Source organism: Giraffa tippelskirchi, chromosome 5, assembly GCF_054371585.1.
Source record: "Giraffa tippelskirchi isolate mGirTip1 chromosome 5, T2T-mGirTip1v1.2.pri, whole genome shotgun sequence".
NCBI classification, from domain to species: Eukaryota; Metazoa; Chordata; class Mammalia; order Artiodactyla; family Giraffidae; genus Giraffa; species Giraffa tippelskirchi.
Genome location: NC_137279.1, coordinates 54,468,597 through 54,489,660, shown reverse-complemented (window position 1 = coordinate 54,489,660; position 21,064 = coordinate 54,468,597). Strand labels below are relative to the sequence as shown.

At 38.6% G+C, this 21,064-nt stretch overlaps 1 protein-coding gene across 5 annotated transcripts in view; it reads left to right on the top strand.

The window, feature by feature from the left end:
- Positions 1-20,686, top strand: part of MARK1 (microtubule affinity regulating kinase 1) — a 129,350-nt gene extending 108,664 nt beyond the window's left edge. Inside the window, exons 12-18 of one of the 5 annotated variants that reach the window (XM_081491957.1) lie at positions 2,421-2,574; positions 2,882-3,075; positions 6,543-6,643; positions 8,039-8,203; positions 9,573-9,824; positions 16,105-16,149; positions 20,042-20,686. In XM_081491957.1, coding sequence (XP_081348083.1) covers positions 2,421-2,574; positions 2,882-3,075; positions 6,543-6,643; positions 8,039-8,203; positions 9,573-9,824; positions 16,105-16,149; positions 20,042-20,396 — 1,266 coding nt within the window. In that variant the 3' untranslated portion in view covers positions 20,397-20,686. Of the gene's footprint in view, positions 1-2,420; positions 2,575-2,881; positions 3,076-6,542; positions 6,644-8,038; positions 8,204-9,569; positions 9,825-16,104; positions 16,150-20,041 lie in introns of all 5 variants that reach the window. The other 4 variants (XM_081491956.1, XM_081491958.1, XM_081491960.1 and 1 more) reach the window with 4 other exon arrangements.
- Positions 20,687-21,064: the final 378 nt, after the last annotated feature.

Genomic DNA, 21,064 nt, shown 5'->3' with positions numbered 1-21,064 from the left:
ATACACAGTGACTGAAACAAAGGGACATAACAGCATTTAAAACAAAATATAGGTGAGAACCCGGAAAAAGGTCGTTTTGTGATATGTTTTGCCTTGAGAATATCAAGTGTTTTTATACATCAATTGGGAATTCTCAAGGCCTGTCGAGATCGATAGTAGGGAGAGAGTAAAGAAGTCACTATGCCAGTAGTTATTGAACCATAAAAGCAAGTGATCCTTTGGGCCAGCAAATATAAAGGTATAAATTGAGAGTCAAGAATAGTCCAGAGCTTTGACAGTTGGTGGGAGGCATTTTGCAGAATAGGATTAAATTATTTATAAGTAGTTAGTAACTATTAGTGAATCAGTACATTCAGCTGACATTTATCGAACCTGCTCTGTACCAGAAATCATGCTACGTACTGGAACAGAAAGATTAGAAGGTCTGTGCTCTCAGGTTGCTCTCAGTGTGGAGGGTAGGGAATCAGTTCATAGTGTGGTCCTGTGTGGGATGTGCTCTGAGGGGGGGTGCACAGGAAACGCGGGGATGTAAGAGGACAGACCCCACAACAAGCCAAGGCATGTAAGAGGTAGAATTAACGGTATTTGATAACCTGTTGGAAATGAGAGATAAGAGACCCTCAGACTTGTAGCATAGGTGGCTGGTTTTGTAAGACATGTATTTGCCAAGATAGGAAAAGAGTGAATCTCAGGGGGAAGATGGGAGGCTTGTTCAGTTCAGGGTGGTTGAATTTGAACTTCCTGTTGGTTGGAGCTGTTCAGTAGTCATTTGGATATAAAGATCTGAATCTGAAGAGAATGAGTTGAATAGCATTAATAGATTTGTGAGTTGTCATCAGAGAACTACCCAGTAATGTGCCAGGAACTGTTTTAAGGACTTTACACGTTTTAATTCATTTAATCCTCTCAACGACCCTACCAGGTAGGTACTGTTACAACAGAGGAAAGGGATCTTCAGTAGAAAGGCTAAGAGCTGGGGCAGTGGTGTCAGAGAAGCCAAGCCAAGAGAATTTTAAGAAGTGAGAAATAGTATAAATGATTATTTCTAAAGACTTCGACCTGTTTTTACTTGGATTTTAGATTTTACTCCTAACATCTTTAATTTTCCTAGTAATTTAAATTTTATAAGCATACAACCTAGCCCATGCATGAATTAAAATGAAGTTTGAATTGCATTGATATAAATTAGTAAAACTGCTATAAGTAGTAACAGCCTGAGCTTTGGAGCCAGGCTCATTGGGTGTGAACTCCCACCCATCCCCTACCCTAGCACAGCCACTAACAAGCTGTGTGACTTAGGCAATTTACTTAATTTCTCTGTGCTTCCATTTCCTGATCTATAAAATGAGGATGTAATGGTACCTACCTCTTAGCATCACTGAAAGAGTTTAAAAGAATTAATACTTCTCAAGTCCTCAGAACAGTTTCTGGCACATTACTATGTCCTTTGTGTTAGCTATTGTCTTTTAAAATTTTCATTATTAGTATTACTCTGCTCTTTATTATTAGCAGCTTTGCATATTAGACTTCCCATTGGAAAGCCAGTGATTCAGTCAGAAGTTACTGGAACAAAATACTTTTGTGTTAGAGAGAAGGATGGTGTATCAGTCCCCAGTTTACCATGCTTAGTTCTAAGTCGATATAATTTCTGAGTCACAGCCAATAAAACACATTTTTGTTCTGTGAATGTGGTGGAGAAAGCCAAACAAAACAAAAAATGTGTGTGTATATGAAGTAAAAATTTTAGGTTTCATCCCAAGTTTGAATCCCAACTATACCTGAATTTGAATCCCAAAGATGTCTCTTGAATCTCTTAACCTCAATTTTTACATCTAAAAAGTGCAGATTAATAGATCATAGGTTTGCTGTAATGATTAAAGAAAGTAACGCATATAGAAAGTTTAGCATGGCAGCTGAGTGAGTGAAGTCGCTCAGTTGAGTCCGACTCTTTGCAACCACATAGACTGTAGCCTACCAGGCTCCTCAGTCCATGGGATTTTCCAGGCAAGAGTATTGGAGTGGGTTGCCATTTCCTTCTCCAGGGGATCTCCCCAACCCAGGGATCGAACCCAGTCCTCCTGTATTGTAGGCAGACCCTTTACCATCTGAGCCACCAGGGAAGTCCTCCAGCATGGCAGCTAGTATATAATAACCATTCAAGAATTGGTAGCTGTTTTTTGGACCCAGAAAGACCCAAAGCCATTTGCTCAAGATAACAGAAGATGACATGTTCTTGTGAAAGGATGTTCTAGCTGGTCCTCTCCCTTCCTGTTTGCCAAGTTTCAGTTCTGTATCCAAACTTTATTTTCTTACTTCTGATTGCTCCTTGTATGACTTGGAATAAATTGGAAAATCAAGAGTATATTTTGTTTCTGTGAACTTTTTTTGTTTTAAAATGCTGGCCGTCTCTCTTCTTATAGTTTGAAGGGGGTGATTCGTTATCCAGTGCGAACTTGTGTCAGAGGTCCCGGCCCAGCAGTGACTTAAACAACAGCACCCTGCAGTCCCCTGCTCACCTGAAGGTCCAGCGGAGCATCTCAGCAAACCAGAAGCAACGACGCTTTAGTGATCATGGTGGGGGAGAGTCAAATAAGTGCAAAGACAGACCAAGTCTGCCCAGACTTGCATTTTTTGTTAAGCATTATACAGTTAACATGTTTATGTCCTTGTGTCATCCCCAGTTATCACAGATTTATATTATTGAATAATTAATATAATCCTGTTTTTAGGGGCTGACCTAATTTTTGTAATCAAACAGTTTAATCTTAGCTCAAAGTGTAAAGTATGCAAATAAAGATTCTTTTTAATACAAAAGTTTGTTTGTGAGAAGAAAATATGTCAGTTTGCTTTTCAGTTAATTACGCTTTTTTAAAAATTACAGCTGGTCCATCCATTCCTCCTGCTGTATCATATACCAAAAGGCCTCAGGCTAACAGTGTGGAAAGTGAACAGAAAGAGGAGTGGGACAAAGATATGGCTCGTAAACTTGGCAGCACAACAGTTGGATCAAAAAGTGAGATGACTGCAAGCCCTCTTGTAGGGCCAGAAAGAAAAAAGTCTTCAACTATTCCAAGTGTGAGTAATTATTCTGGCATATTGAAATATGCTGAAATTTTTTTATTTAAAGGTTTAAAAAATGTTTTCAAGTTTCAAAATTTAAAGTGAATCATACATTTAAAGAACATGCAAAGGAGACCAAGCTTCTAATAAATGTAGTTTAAGAACAAAAAAACGTGAATTCTTAAAATAACACTTACCTTATCACAAGGAAAGTACATTAAACTTTCCTGCCTCAGTTTTCATGTTTGTAATATTTACTTGATAGTATATTTCATTGGTGCATTTAATTTTATATTTACAAATAAGCTGTCCAGTGAAGGCAGACTACAGCAGTAATTAATTTGCAGAGTTAACTTACATTATCTACTTAAAACAGAAAACTATAGAAATTTGATAATGAGAGCTGAAAGATAGATTGAGACGTCCACCTTAAGGCAGCAGCTAAGAATGAAGAAAAAATATAAAGGAAAGCCAAGGTGTACAAAGGATAGAAGTAGAATTAGTAGCATTTAGGAAGTGTGAGTTTAGAAAGGAAAAGGGGCAAAATGAAGGGGAAGAAATATTTGAAGAAATAATAACAACAACAAAAAAAGATGGAAAACTTCATATTAAAAGGACTCAAAAGGGGCATACAGAAGACAGAAGGAAAACTTATTCCTGGGCTCATTAAAGTGGGATATATGGATACCAAAAACAAAGAGGAAAAACTTTAAAGGTTTCAGAATGAGACAGGAGGTGACCTAAAAACGAACAAGATGCAAACTGACATCAGATTTCTCAACATGGATGCAGAAGGTAAATGGATTAAAAATATTTTTTTTCTAAAGTATCAAAAGCACTTAAACCAGAATTTTATGCCCAACCAAATTGTCATATAAACGTCAGTCAGTTCAGTTCAGTTGCTCAGTTGTGTCTGACTCTTTGCGACCCCATATGTTAAGAAGAATATTCTTAAGTAAAGTATTTCAACTCTTGTGATACAATGACCCACTTGAAAACACTGCTGTCTGAGGAAATATTCTTATAGGAAGAGAAAGGTATCTACAATACTCTGCAAAATATATGGAAGTTGAAAGCAATCAACTAACTTATTACAGTATGTATGGTGATAACATATGCAAAAAAGAGAAAAACAATATGAAAATTCAGAACCAAAATTCTGGACAATATCCAGGAAGTGAGGATAGGGATAGAAATTAAAAGAAAAAGCATATGCCTTAAAAGGGAAGATGGGAGGGAGGTTTACGAAATCAGTACAGTCAGCCCTTGATTTCCATCCATGACTGGTTGAATCTGTGGACAGGTGACCTGACCTGTGGATACACGGAGGGCTGACTATAGTCAGTTGTTTTATATGAAGGACTTGAGCCTCCACAGATCATGAAAGCTGCAAGGGTCCTGGAGCTAATCCCCATTGAATAACAAGGGACACCTGTAGTAGTAAGCAAAAATGAGTGCAGAAAGTTAAAGACAAAAAATATAAGAACAAAAATAAAATGTATAGTTTTTAAGCCAAAAAAAGTGATCTAGCTTATGGAAAGTAGGGAAGGAGAAAAAAAAGAAAAAAACAGTTTAAATAGAAACATGAAATAGGTACCAGAAAGCCTAACATAATCTTAATTGTAAATGGGTTAAACTCCCCAGTACTTATTGTTTTATACACGTAATGGAAACCATATGTTTTAAAAATATGTGATGTGATCATTATCTCTTGGTCTATGAAGTAGCTGTATATAACCACTTTAAGAATTAATGGATGTAGCCACTTACATTCCAGCTATCTATTTGGAAATAATTTAACTACAATAGGGCTTAATATATTTTTATAAGCAGTTTTTTAGACAAATCACTTCCTCTTCCTTACATATTGACTAGAGGATGGTTGCCAGAGGGTCATCATCTCATATAACGGAAAGAAGTAATTTCACCTTTTATTGCATGCCATTCTGCTGTTCACCTGTCATTTCAACTCAGCTTGGTCTTATTTTCTCATAAATATACTCAGCGGTTTCCACCTGTCTCTATGTGGTGCTCTTGTTAAAGTTCCCCCCTCACATTATGAAAATCCCATTTCTGTAGATCATTTCAAGTCCTGCCTTCTTATTGGAGCCTCCTGTAACTGAATAGAGTTACCTTATCGGCCTTTCTGATCACTGGACCACATTATGTAGCTCGTAGTTATATGCTGCCTTGCATTGTTCACTGTTGTTTCCCCACATTTATGTCCTCCTGTTATATACCAGCACACTTGCTTCCTCAGAATCACTAGTGGTCACGTGCATAGTGGGTGTCCAAAGCACATTTTTTCGTTTAAAGAAGGCATTGGCTTAAATTCAGATTTACTATGCCACACTTATTTTTTTTTAACATAAGCCAAAAGATTCTCGTTGAGAAATGTTTCTCTTGGCCACTTAGTATTAGCGTCAATGGCATGAAAGGGACAAGGCCAGGGAGGCAGCCTGTGAGCAGCACAGACTCAGAAGGCCCAGTTTTCAAGAAGCGCTTCACCCGTCACACTTTGAGAAGGAAAGCGGTGTTAAGTGAAGACAGCCAGAAACGTTTAAGAGGTCTCTAAAGGGGAGGTATGGTAGCATATCTGACAATGAGTTTATTCAAAATTAGATTTTTGTTTAAAATTAGGTTACTCGTGTGACAATTCAGCCAAGACAGTGAAATGATCAAAAATGGATTCTTATGTTGCTACATTTGGTTCCCATGGGATAATTTTACAGACTTCTAATCTCTTTGTAGTTTTATAGTTTTCCAGGATTTTTTTCCTCCTTTCTATTATTTATTTCCAGGATTTTTCCTCTAAATTTTTAATTTCCAGTTAATTTCCTCTTAAATTTTAATCTCCAGTTAAACCTCCTCAGTAATCTCTAAAAGCAAAGTAAAGAATAATTACATGTTCAAAAATTAGGGATTTATTAGTTAAAAGAAGACACTGTATATCTATGTAGTTGGAAAGAGGAAATATTCCCCTGGGTGGCATGGCACACGTTTTGGTCTCTTCACATTGCCAGTGGCTGTGAGGGTTTCCCAAGCAGGTGCAGAATGGACACCCACAGGCTACCAAGTGGCCTTCCACTGTCAGGGCCCCAGGTTCCTGTTTGTGATGATACTTAGTGTGGAGCTAAGTGATACTTAGTGTGGAGCTGTCTCTGGTGCATGGTCCTCTCAAGCTACCTGTGTACCACCCCATCACCAGCATACAGAGGCGTGAATAAACCCTAGCTTTTTTGTTGCTTCCAAGCAACTGCTGCTGCAGGACAGTCAGATTAAAAAATGGTGAGGCACTTGCTATGCTCTGCCTTTTACTCCAAGAGAGAGAGAGGTGGGAGCTAGAGCTTGTTTATATAAGATTCTGGTAAATTAAAATTCCACCATGGGTTTTTATTTGCCGCTTGAATTCATTTCTTTGACTTTCCACAACTACAGCTAGAATTTTTTAATGTGTGTCATTTTTTTCCCCCTCCTTAAAGAACAATGTGTATCCTGGAGGTAGCATGGCAAGAAGGAATACGTATGTCTGTGAAAGAACCACAGATCGATACACAGCATTGCAGAACGGAAAAGACAGCAGGTAACTGTCACCATGCCAGGTAGGGATGCCTCTGTCATTGCTTTGCATTAGTAGTGCTCTTGGTACAACTCCTGTAGCTGAACAGGTGAAAAGGAAAGGAAACAGAATCACCAGTTAGGTGGCAACCAGCCATGCTTCCTAAGGCACCTCCTCATGTGTAGCAGAACGGAGTGATGGAAGAATATTTAGGGAAAATAGGAGGTAAATCTCTTAATCTATGATTTTCTAAATAAAATCTGATAGTAAATAATTCCCTATAACAAAGCCTATCACAGTGTCCTAATCTTATCTTCATTATTTGAATCTTGTTCTTTTTTAAAAAGTATTTATTTTTATTTATTTATTTGACTATACCGGGTCCTAGTTGTGGCATGTGGGATCTTAGTTCCCTGACCAAGGATCAAACCTGAGATCCCAGCATTGGGAGCTTGGAATCTTAGCCACTGGATCACCAGGGAAGTCCTGAATCTTATTCTGTTATACCTCTGCTGCTTCCTTCTTACTTTCTCCCTTCCCACCCACACTGTCTAATCATCATTACATACAAATACAGAAGACTGTGTTTTCCTTCCTCTAAAGAAATGTGGCCATCTCAACTGATCATTGAGACCACGCAGTTCTCAGAGTGTTTTATTTTAAATAATGATAAATCATGTTTTATTATTTTAAAAATTCGGACTTCTTTTCATTGTGAGTTGTAAGGATTGCTCATCAATAGATCACAAAATGATGGAGTTTATTGTAATAAATTCTATTTAGTTCCATCCGTAGTCATTTTAGTAGACTTGACAGACCATTCTTACACTTGTTTCCTCTCAGTTAATAGGCACTTAAAGTAAATGTTACTGTGAGGCATACAAAGGTATGCCTTGGACATAAGATCCTTTAGGCTAGAGAGGTTATTGGGAATTGATTTCTATTTTACTCTTTTCCCTTTACTAAATCCTAATCTGCAGCTCCTTTAATCTGTAGCAGTTTAACTTAAAACTGAGCTAAAAGCATTTTGATGATGTTTCAAGAGAGAGGATTTTTGCTACAGTTATGAATTCTTATTGAATAGTGGGCCATGAGCCACATCAACACATCACACCAAACTTGTGATTTTTTTTTTTTTTGGAAAGTGTGAAGTGTCTCCGGTCGTAATCATTTTACCCATATAAATAATGTTATAGATTTCAGATTCACTTATATAGAACAAGAGTGTGTGAAATCTTTTCCATGGAAGGTGGTGATAAAATTCACCCTGTACACTTTTAACAATATTGCTGTTAGTAATAATACCACTGTTGTTGATTTCTTTAGACTTTTAAGAATCTAGTTCTTAAATTTTAGTAAACTACAGCTTTTCTTCTTTTTTATATCTCCATGGTCTTCTCAACCGGCTTATGTCGAAAGCCTTACAGAGATGTCCGCGAGCAGCATGTCCTCTGCAGGCTCCGCTGTGGCCTCTGCTGTGCCCTCAGCACGACCCCGCCACCAGAAGTCCATGTCTGCTTCCGGCCATCCTATTAAAGTCACACTGCCAACCATTAAAGACAGCTCTGAAGCTTACAGGCCTGGGTAACATGCTGGCTGCATTTCGTTTGTCATTAACAGTTTTTCAAAAATATGGCACCATATAAAAATACTTGATAGCCATCACATTTTAAGAGCTTTTTTGAAAAGACTCAGTGTTTATGGCAGAAGTAAAGTTAAATTGTAACAGAAACTTACTACATCCTCCAGCTGTTACCAGAAATGTTGCTTATAAGTTAAGTCATTTTCTAGAGAAATTTTCTTCAAGGATTTTGTTTTAAACCCATCCATGAAATAAAGGGTTGTTCCTAATTTATCATTTAAATAATTTGAGTTTTTATGTTTTAAAAACAAACAAAAATTCCAACCCACAAGACTGGGGGTTGAGACCTGATTAATCTTCTTAGCTCTGGCCAGTCACTTGTTCTTAAGAAGAACTTTTAATTTTCCTATCAGTGAAACAGATAATCTTGAAGAGCCCTTTCAGTTATAAAGGTAAATTATTTTCTGGTATTCCTGCGTTTTAAGAATTCTCAAATTCAGAAACATGTTTGATAGGTTTGTTAATTATATTGTTGGTATCTGGTAGCATTTACTGTCACTCAGGAGTGAATTGTAAATAGGAAATAAGCCTTCAATTCAAAGCCTTTTGATAAACAATAAAATTTGTGTCCCACATTGTTGACTGGTTTAAGAGAACAGTAGGGGACAAAAAATTGCATGCAGTGCCCCTTGTCTGGGATTCCTGATACTGAAGAGTTATTTATCTTTATATCCCTGTTTCAGTAATTTTTCTTAATACCTATATTTTATTGAAGTATAGTTGACTTAAAATGTTTCAGGTACACTGCAAGATGATTCAGTATACATATACACATATTATTTTTGAAGTTATTTTCCATTATAGGATATTACATGATATTGACTATAGTTTCTTCTGCTATTCAATAAACCTTTGTTGCTTGTTGTGTATCTATTTTTAAAATTAGAAATCTAGCATTCTATTCATACTAAGTCAAACAAATTGAATCAAAATATCATAAATTTTTTAGTTAGGCAAAAATTCAATAAGTTTTTAAAAATATATGTATTGTATGTATTGTTTTTATATAGGTATGCAAAAGCTTTTCTACTATGCTTGATGAAGGCTTGATAAAGAATATCAAAAAAAAAGATGGAGAAGTTGTTTCAGTACTTTCTTAATCTTTAGTAACTAAATTTTTATAAAAGGCATTTAGTCTGAAATGATACTGTTTTGGTAATTACAGTGAACACATGCATCATTATCTGTCACCAGAAGGAATAGAATAGGGCCGCATAAAAGTAGCCATGGCAACTTTCTAACAGTTTTTAGCATGAGCAAAACCGTTCTCTGTCGTTACCCTGTGTAACACATCTTCCTGTGTCTCAGCAGCACAACCCAGCGCGTGCCCGCTGCGTCCCCGTCTGCTCACAGTATTAGCGCCTCTACCCCCGACCGCACCCGCTTTCCCCGGGGCAGCTCCAGCCGCAGCACCTTCCATGGGGAGCAGCTCCGCGAGCGCCGCAGCGCCGCCTACAACGGGCCGCCCGCCTCCCCGTCCCACGAGCCGGGGGCCTTCACGCACGCCCGGAGGGGCACGTCCACTGGTATAATAAGCAAAATAACGTCCAAATTCGTCCGCAGGTCAGTACCAATGCACTGCCATGTTTCGTTTTCCCTAGGGATTAACGGATATTTGCTTTAATTTTTTTTTCTTTTCCTTCTCTACAGTGATTTTTTTCCAAAATGGGTTTATGACATTTCATTAAGGCATGCTCTTTTTACAGAAGCTTGAAGAAAAAGATCAAGCAGGACATAAAGTCTTTTTCCTTAGGGAAAAAAACAAAATGAGAATGTAAAAATTCTGTAAAATAGAGCAGGAGGAACATAACTTGACATAAAGAATAATGTGTGTTCTAACAAACAATATTCCCTAGTTAAAAGCCTCTGTTTAGAAAAAGGAATTAAATGTGATGACATTTGTCCTTCAAATAGTACTTAAGAATACTTTTAAATTGCTCACTAATGACACACATACACACATGTAGTCCACCTTTTATTCTGACTTATAGAAAGCCTGTTATGGCTGGAGTCACAGATAGTACTTATATAATTTAACATCATCAAATCTTAACATCAAAACACAGTAAACACAAAAGGAATACAAGTGTAGTAATCTAATTCAGTAGTATTGTGAGATTGTACTCCTTTCTAAAAAGTAATATAAGTATATAATACCTGTTGATTATACGAGTGCTGAACACAGCGCAGGTTGATGTAAGTTTGGCCCACTAAACTTAGGTTTACGTCCTGCTAAAGGCCCACAAAAGTCCCGAATGTACAAAGCTTTGTGCTCAGTGCTGAGCGAGTTTCAAAGATGAAGACACAGCATCTGTGCCCTCAAGATTCAGCCCCAAAAGGAGCAGACTGTCCACCACCGGCCACAGTACAGAACAAACCGTGAATGGAAAGAACGTGTGGGCAAGGCCCTGAGGGCTCCCACTAGGGAAGAAGTTAAGGCTCCATACCGGGTAGTTATTTGAGCAAATAAGTTATGGGTAAGAAAGTATTATACTTGTTATAAAAAATATTACTTAAATACTTAAGTTTCAATGTTATTAGTGTTCCTAGGGTTTCAGAGAGTGGGTGTAGAAAAGAGAAGCAGTGTCTATAGTCTCTTCCCTTTTTGTGGAACTGTATATAGACTCTATTCATGGATTGGTTTGCCCAAGATCACGCAGCTGAGTTTATAACTTTAAATACCCTAATGCGAAGTCAATTTCTAACCATATCAGACCGTGATTTTGTACCATTTGGGCGGTTACCTCGCTACAGTGATAAAGACCCGAAAGCTCCCCCACAGTTACCATGACCGTGGAAAGTTGTGCTGGGTGACCGTCTGCGGGGCACTAGTTAGATTATCAGTAGTTGGAATTTGACAATTAAAATCCATTTTTAAAAGCCAGTACTTTCTTATGGTTAAGCCAGAATTGATTTTAAGGTGACAGAAAATAGCTTTTGAGTTTAATGCTTGATTACTGATTGTAGATTAAGCATTGTGCAAAATACTTCTATTTGCAATAAAATTTAGATCATAGAACATACTCAGGAGCACCGGACAAGAAGTCAGGACCAGATCTCAGAGCAAGAACGTGCCTTAGAGATCATCATTGGGAGGTTAGGATGGAAGATTGCCGTGTAGGCATTCAACAAACATGAACACCTCCCATGTGCCAGGCTCTCTTCCAGGTGCTCTTGATACAGCCCCTCCCTTCCTGCCACTTCCTGATTGTGTTGTGAATCCCCCACACTACTGAAACTTTTTCCTCACTTGGCCTTCTGCCCTCTTGGGCTCCCTGTCCCTTCTCAGGCTCCTTTGCTGGTTCTTTTAGGTCCCCCTGCCCTTCCCTGACCTCTAAATACCAGCCTGCCTCAAGACATGATTTTTGGACACATTGTCTTATCTGGTTTTCCTTATTCTTGGTGATCTCATTCAGGCCCATGCCATTAAATTCCATCATATGTTAACAGTCTCGGTTTATATTTTTAACCCAGACCGCTCTTCTGAAGGACAGACTTGTATTTAATTGTCTACTCAGCCTCTCCACCTGGTTGTGAAATATACTCTCCAACAGAACCTGTCCAGGATTCAGCCCTTGCTTCTCGTCCCCAAACCTGTCCCTCCCTCAGCCTGTGCCGTTTTAGGTCATCGTGACACCGTCCTTCCGGTTGCTGTGGACCCTGAGCCTAGATTATCCTTGCCTCTTCCTCCTTTATTCATACCACATGTCATTCCATGAGCAGTTGTGTTGGCTGTGCCTTCACAGCATTTCCAGGATTTAGCGGCTTCCAGCCCTCCTACCACTGCCTTCACCACCTCCTCACAGGTGCCCTAGCTTCTGCCCTTGTCCTATTCTGTCCCCAGCAATGTAAGTCCTTGATTTAAAATCCTCAGCTTGCTTTTTGTCTCATTCAGAATACAATTCAGAGCCCTCCCGGAGGCCTCTGTAGTCTGGCCACCCTTTCCTGTTCTGACTCCATCTTCTCCACTCCTCCCCTTTACCTGCCAGCCTTTCAGGGCACCTGACTGTCCTTGAGCGCACCAGGCTTACCCGTTCAGGATTTTGTACTCCCCTGACACCTGCGTGGCTGGCTTCCACACCTCATTCAGGTCTTTGCTGGACTGTCACTTCCTCAGGGAGGTCTTCTTCAACCCCCTGTTGAACATCACCACCTCTTCCTCCCAACACTCCCTTTTCCTGCTTTATTTTTCTCCACAGCACTTGATACTGCCTGAAATAGTGGATTTCCTTGACTAACGTGTTCATCATGTGTCTCTCCCAAGGAGAAGACACTCTCTGTGAGAACAGGGGCCTGTGGTTGGCTTGCTCTGTTCTATGCTGAATCTCCTGCCAAACAGTGAATGCTTCCTCTGACGTGTGGTGTGGCATTCAGTAAATGTTTATCCCATGAGTAGATGAACAATGTGGAAGACAGTTTAAAAAGTAAAGAAAGTTAGTAAACATTCTGATGAGTGCTCTGAAGGAAACAGGTCCTGAAAGAGAGGACAAGGTTGAGGGAATAAAAGTGTTCAGAGCCAGCCTGTGGGGGATGCTAGTGTGAAAGTTTCTCCGATTCTACCATGCCCTTATTCCCCTTTGAACAATGTCATTTAGTAGAGGGTTTGAGAGGGCAGAGAGAAAGAAGCGAGGGAGGAGGTTGTTTGCTGTTGTTTGTCAGAAATTGGAGGGGTTTTTTTTTTTTTTGCTATGCTAGGTCCTTGTTGCTTTGTGCAGGCTTTCCCTAGTTGGGGCTAGCGGGGATGACTCTTCTTTGCAGTATGCAGGCTTCTCATTGCACTGGCTTCTCTTGTTGCAGAGCACAGGCTCTAGGACACCTGGGCTTCAGTAGTTGGAGCAAGTGGGCTCAGGAGTTGTGGCTCGTGGGCTGTAGAGTTGGGGCTTGTTAGTTATGGTGTACCAGCTTAGGTGCTCCAAGGCATGTGGAATTTTCCCAGACCAGACACTGAGCCCATGTCCCTTGCATTGGCAAGTGGATTCTTATTCACTTACCACCAGGGAAGTCCAGTAGGGTTTTTTAATGTCTTGATTTTTAACATTTTAATTAATTCTGGATTTGGTTAGAGAAGAGAAAAAATACTCAGTTCTACTCCGAGGTCACTTGTCACCCTGTGAACAGCTTTGGCTTTACAAATATATTTGTGTTGACAGCAGTGCCATAAGGGTAGCATTTTGTGGCTCGAGATGGGGCCATTTAATTCTTCGTCAGATGACTTAATGCAGGAAGACAGGCAAGCATGAGTTTCCATCCCAGGGATGAACCCACTGAGCTCTTTAGCAACAGACAGACTGGACATGCAGCTAATCTTTATGCATTTGCAGCCTGTTGAGCTTTTGGGTGTTGGAGGCTTGGCGTTAAACTGGAGAACTTTTTCAGCGCCTTATTTAATATTCTCAACTCAACTGTCAAGTTATCATCCTTCCCACTTGTCTTCTTAAGCTTGTCCTGGGCTCAAGCCCGGCCTTTCTCTGTGTTCCCTTTGGCTTCCTCACCTCACTCTACCTAAAGCTGGAAGACATGGAGCGACACCCTGACACCTCCGCGGGATCCACACCACACTCCGTGTGCTGGGGGCAGGGCTGGCTCAAGCCCAGATCGCAGGCCAAGACACCTCACAGGTTCAGGAACCAACTCAGTCGATGTGCTACTGAAGGCTTTAAAAGATGGGGGAAAAACTAGGATTTTATAGGGAAAAAGTAAAGGAATTTGGATTATTAAGCTTTAAGAAAAGAAGGATACAGAATAGTTCAGAGTTACTCATTCATGTATTTGAAAACCGTTATCACAAAGCAGAAGCCAGCTAGTAGTTCTCCTTGGCCAGTAAGAAGCTGGACACCAGAATGACCACATGAAAGAGTTGTTTTCTGGGCTTAAGAAAGAACTGTCTAATTAGTAAAGTGATTTACAGTAGAATAATCCATCAGGGGAGGATGTAGACATTCTATTTCCAAAGTCTTAAACAGTGTTTAGAATGATTTGTTTTGGAGGAGTTCTGTATACCTACTGTATAGACTGGGGATTATATCAAAACTCATAGTTCTTATATAGGGAATAGTCTGATTAGTTCAACTGATTATATATAAGATACGTGGCTTTTTTAAACTTTCAAATATTGGAGAACTGTGCCGCACGCACTGCATGTGCTGTTACAGCCAGCTGCACCTCTCTATCCCCAGATGCCTCCCTCTGTGGCTGCTTGGAGCTGACTTATGCACTGTTTGAAACCATTGCCAAATAGCAGAAATTCTTCCAGTCAGTGTCTGTGTGGCATCCAGGCAGGCACAAACAGGATATGAGAAACGATGTGACGAGTCAGTTGCAAATAGTTATCACGAGAGCAGCAGGGCCTAAGGTGTGTTTCATTCCTAATGCTTACAGTTGGGCAGCAGTCTGCCAGCAGTGATTCATAAGGCTAAGTATAAATAGGACAGAAAAGTCCAGTGCAACGTAGGTCCCTTCCTGTTAAAGGAATTTTATCTTAGCAGCAGAAATCAGCAGCATTATTATCTTTCTTGCCCAGTCGATAGACTGCCCCTCAGTAACTATCAGTACATCTACATGTAACTCAAAATACACACTTTACTTTGAGCCTCCTCAAAAAAGTGTTGTATTTCAGTGTGCTGTAGTAAAAAAAGATTTGTATAAATGGCTTTGAACTTTCATTACACTTCTCAAGGAAGATGCCAGTTATTAAAAATAGAAATTTAAGAAAATCTATTTGAATGTGAGAGTACATCCTATTATCCTTTTAAATTCAGATAGGAAAATGGTTTTCACCTAATACGTCTGTCGCAAAATTCCTATAGTTAAGGACCCTGAGAAGTATATAAGGCATTCATCTTTTAACCAGTTGAAGTTTTAGAGCTTGTTGTACTGATATACAACATTGTTATTAATTTAAGGGATGAGGAAAGTGGTACTGATTTTATTCCTGTTGCATACATTTTACATAAATATTGTTTCTGGAATGGTTAAAACATTAAGAAAATGTTAACTTAAGGGTTCAAGTTGTTGATTTTTCCCAGTTATTTAGTACTGTTTTGCTATCACAAGTCATCTCAATATATTTCAACTGGTTTATAACTTGATACTCCTATGTAGATACTTAATTACCTTTGAATATGACAAATAGTTAAAATTTTGGTAGACTTTCAAAATATTAGTTACAGTCCACAAAAGAACAATTAGTGGAGTTTTCCTGGTTTTATTTCACAGGTGGATATCCAGGTAAGATCAGTGTTTCTTTTTAAGATTGAATTCGTGTTTTTAGACTCACCTGCTTGAATAAGCTATTTGGTTTGCTGTAATATTTTATCGTGTGCATGAATCATTAGCATAACTTCTGAAATAAGTTACTTGCATATTTAAAAACTAGTATTTATTTTCAGAAATACTTATATGTTGAGCTTTATTTCTCACTGCAAGGTTAATTTATATTTTTCTAAATTGAGCGACTACTCCAGTTATGGATAATAACCATAATGAAGTTAAATCTTGCTGCTGATAATTATTGAATAGTTTTAACTTTAGATTGAACTAAACAAAGCAAAAAGATAAATTATGACTTTAAAGTCATGGCTGGGAATTGGAAGATCACATGAAAATCCTAAACCATCACTTAGCATGCATGTCCTCTCTGACAATACCCAGTAGACGCTCAATAAATGATAGTCAAGTGTGGTTATGATGAAAAACATAAATGATATTAGACTGACTAGTAATAGAGATCTGTCATGCTAGAAGTTTGCTAACAAGTTAATTTTAAAATCATTTTAGATATAGGTTTTCTTGGTAATTTTTTTTCACTTTTATCATTAAATCTCAACCTTCACTTTGTTTTGAGGGATCCAAGTGAAGGCGAAGCCAGTGGCAGAGCCGACACCTCAAGGTGAGGAGCCACTATTAATACTTCGCTGCTAGGTCCCTGTGTGTGAAGACGTTCTTTTGAAATACTTAACAGCACTTAATAAACATGGAGAGAACTAATAACTAGATAGAATGTGCATTTACAGTTTTCATATTGGTTTGGGTTTTCCTAATGTTGCCTGGTATTTATTATTAACTTTGTTTGTGTTTCCTAAACAATATTTTGAATTGTATGCCTTATAGCCTCTCTGTCCTATTAAAAAACATGTCTTAGACATGCAGAGGAATTAATAGATTAAAATGTACTGATCCTTTTCTCACAAAAATGATGTAAATAAAGTTAGTCAAATAACCCAGAACATGGAGGTAACCAAATACATAGGAAGCTGTGATATTAGAAATATATTTTAGGGGACTAATCATTGGTGGACCACATTTCAAAACTCTCACCCTGCTGTTATTTAATGACTTTTTTGACACTTAATACTGCTTGTGTATTCGTTTTGGTGATGGATCGCAAACTTGAGCACAGTCAGAATAGGGCGGAGGGCTGGATGAAACAGGTGGCTCGGCCCCACCCCCAGGGTTTGTGATTGGCAGGGAGGGGCATTGACGCCATTGGTGTGGACCACATTAGTGACATGTTAGTGCTTGTGTTGTATTTATAAATGGAAAGTTTAAGAAACGAAGACATTCAATTATTTTGAGTGTACACCAGCATTAAGGAGTACAGTGTAAACCTCAGAACCTTGACAAGCAGTTCCTCAGTAGAACAGAGGCCTGGCTTCATTCAGGATTATATTTGACCAGCTAAGCACAAGTCTCAATTTAATTTCTCCTTTTAAAATTACTTGAAAAATAAGACACCATGAACTTTGGAAACCCTGGCGGTTCAGTAGTTAAGACTGCGCTTCCAATGCACATGTTGCAGGTTCAATCCCTGGTTGGGGAACTAAGATCCCACATGCCATGTGGCCATAGTCAAAATCCACCATCAGCTTTGGAAAAACTTTATTGAGCATCCCTATGTAGTCTTTTTTACAAACTGTGCTGTGTATGTGTTTAGTCATAATAGTTGAAATGTTTCTTTTTTAGGGTTAGGTACCCGAGTCACCATAGTAGGGAGGCAGAACAATTTTCAACCTCCTTCTGCCTGTTAAATAAACATGTAGGACTCTTGTTTTTAGCCCCTCCCTCACTGAGTCACTTAAGTCTTGAGCCCCCTTCTTGCAACTCATCCTGTCTTTCTACTTGATTTTCCTCTGAGACATTTAATAGCATGTAAGGTCACAAGTGGCTGCTGATGTTGCAGTTAATCTGCATACATTTATCTTTTTAATGTGACTACATGTCTCTCTCTCTTTTTTTTTTAAACTTTTGAACAAACTTATCAGATACCTACTATCTGTAAGGTACTAGCTGATCATTTAATCCTCATGACAACCAAGTGAAAAGTAGACATTTTACAGATGAAGAAGCAGTAAGGAGCCCCGGTGGGACCCAACCTGTTACAATGAGGTTCTGTCCTATTCATGGTGGTGAATAGCGCTGGCTTCGAGCCAGATCTCATGCACGTGAGCTATGCTGTGCCACTTAACTCACTGTATACCTTTAAGAAAGTTACTTTAACTCATCGCGCCCATGCTTCCTCGCTCTGACTGCCTCCTAGGGTTGTTGTGAGGGGTAAATGAGTAATTAATACATGTTAGGTATTAGAACAATTCCTGGTACCTAGGCTTCCCTTGTGGCTCAGCTGGTAAAGAATCCACTTGCAGTGCAGAAGACTTGGGTTCAATCCCTGGGTTGGGAAGATCCCCTGGAGAAGGGAAAGGCTACCCACTCCAGTATTCTGGCCTGGAGAATTCCATGGACTGTATAGTCCATGGGGTCGCAAAGAGTCGGACATGACTGAGCGACTTTCACTTCACTTCACAGTAAGTACTCCTCCTAAGTCAGTGTTAGCTGACTTGATATCAGTATGTCCAGGCACTTTGTACAGTTAATGTTACAACAGTGGTGATACCTTTGAGATACAGGTAGAAAAATGCCTTGTACATGCCTGTTGTCTTAAGGTCACCAGGTTACCTTGATGGAATGGAAAGAAAACTAGACTTGGAGTAAAACATCTGATTTTTATTTAGTCTTCGCTTTTCACCGTGGAAAAGTGATTTAAGTTTCCCAGTTGTCAGTTCTGTTTTTAAAATGAGTGTTCAATCACATGATCTCCTGGGTACCTCCCCACCCTAGCACACTGATCCTATGGCCCATGTTGTGCATATGGACCTGATGAATGACTCTGGTCGGATCTGCACACACACCCAGAGACCTGTGATGCCATAGCTTAGATTTAGTGAACAAATTAAAGAGATTAGTAGAGAAGTGCTCTATCAAGAAGTTGCTTGATAGTCTTTGGAAATTTATTTTCTACACTTACTCTTTTCCCAATTTTCTCAAGTTTGCATAGTTGGCAGAGGTTTATCTGTTGAAATATCTAAGAATGAGGAGGAAAACAGATATGTAAATGAATACATAAAAATGTATAAATATAAACGTATACATGAATATACATTATATGATAATATTGATGTAAAATGTATATACAGACATAAAATATTTATATAGTAGAATATAAATTCCTTTCAAATTGTATCCTTTTTTTGTCTTTAAATCACACACAAGTTAAATTAACAAGTTAAAATTGTAACATCTATGTTTGGATAACTGCTCAACAAATTTAATTACAGCATCTTCTGAATCATAAATAATTATTAATTTTACCTTTCTTTGATTATTTGAAGTAGGTTTTCTGATACTATATTATTTATGGGAAACCCCCAATAAGGAAAATCCAGTAAGGTTGACTCATTTAACAGATTGTATGTTAATCTCCTGCTATCTGCTTAGCACAGTTCTAGATGTATGAGATACATCAGTGAACAAAACCAACAAAACTCCTCGCCCAATTAGAATTTACAATCTAGTGATGAAGACAGATGATAAATATAATAAGTGAACTAAATAGTATATAAGAATGTGATAAGTACTATAGAGGAAAAATAGAGCAAGGTAAGGAATTGGCTGTGCCAGAGTAGGCATAGTTACTATAGACCACAGGGAGAAAGTGAGCAGCCATCTGAGGGAAAAGCGTTTATGGCAGAGGGAACAGCCTGTGTTAAAGCCTTAAGGCAAAAACATACCCTGTATGTTCAGAGAACAGTATGGAGGCCAGTGTCTTGATGGGCGTGGGCAAGGAGGAAAACAACAGATGGAGGGTTAGGGGTGGGAGCTGGAGTGTAGTAGGTCACGTGGAGCCTGGTAGGCTATTTTAAGGATATGTTTAGCAGAACATTGAAATCTGATGTCTACACTCCTGCATGTTACCCCACTGCAGAACCACATTCTTTCTCTACATCATCAGGTACAAATAATCCCTCAGTAGCCATTACTACTCTTCTGGTCCCCAAACCTCCTATGCAAAAAAAAGTAGAAAAAAAAGGAAAAATTTTCTTATATTTCAAAAATGTGTGTTTATAAGCAACTTGCTTGTGGTCTCCATTTTATATAAATGCATAGAAAATGGAGAATCTGCATTTTCAAACAGATATGGAGGAAAAATTTCAAGTTGTTTGCTTTCAGATACAAACATTTCCCACAAACAAATATATTTAAGAAAATAAGCTGTTTTAAATGCAAAGTGTTAATAAGAGTCAAAACAGATGGCATCCTGAAATCTGATTTTTGTAACAACAAGATGATACAAATCTTTGTATCTACTTGAAGGTAGTCTACAAACTGGGTCATTTTATTAGTCACTGGATTGTGACTGCTAATATTTTGTGTATGTGTTGATGTCTTTGCTGACAGGAGTTTTTGTCTTCATTTTCCCTCCTCCCCCCTCTGTCCTCTTATTCCAGAAGTACAACAGGGGAACCAAAAGAAAGAGAAAAGGAGGAGGGTAAAGATTCCAAGCCACGTTCTCTGCGGTTCACATGGAGCATGAAGACCACTAGTTCAATGGACCCCAATGACATGATGAGAGAAATCCGCAAAGTGTTAGATGCAAATAACTGTGATTATGAACAGAAAGAGAGGTTTTTGCTTTTCTGCGTTCATGGTGATGCCAGGCAGGATAGCCTCGTGCAGTGGGAGATGGAAGTCTGCAAGTTGCCACGACTGTCCCTCAACGGGGTCCGCTTCAAGCGAATATCCGGGACATCTATTGCCTTTAAAAACATTGCATCTAAAATAGCAAATGAGCTTAAGCTGTAAAGACACTCGAATTTACAGGATCAGGGAAGATACACCCGTATATGAGGTACAGTTTTTGAATGTACTGGTGATGCCTAATGTGATTGGCCTGTGAATCTCCCCATGTAGAATTTGCCCTTATTGCAATAAGGTTATACATAGTTATGAACTATAAAATTAAAGTCAGTATGAACTATAATAAATATCTGTAGCTAAAAAAGTAGGTTCACATGTACAGGTAAGTATATTGTGTATTTCTGTTCATCTTCTGTTTATAGAGTTGTATAATAAAACAGATGATTGCTTAAAAACTTGTATAGTTGTCTAGATTTCTGCACGTAAATGTACGTTTGATGCTTTGAGTTGAAAATGTTCTTTCTGTTATTTACATTCTGGTGGGTTTTTTAAATTCTTACCTCCATCATGCAATTTTGAAAATTGTGTCCAGAGTTAAAAAAGTGCACAGAAAACTAGTCTTTACAGTTGTAGCATGGACTTTTAAAAGTTATTTTTAAACCATATTTAAATTTGAACCAGAAGCTGATAAATAGATCAGCTTTGTTATACACAGAATTACTCCTGCTTATCTTTGCTCTTATCCTTGTTATCAGACAAGGTTTAGTTGAGAAGATACAAAATGTTTACAGTGTTGGCAGTTAGAGGTTTTAAAATAAAGTACATGAAAATAA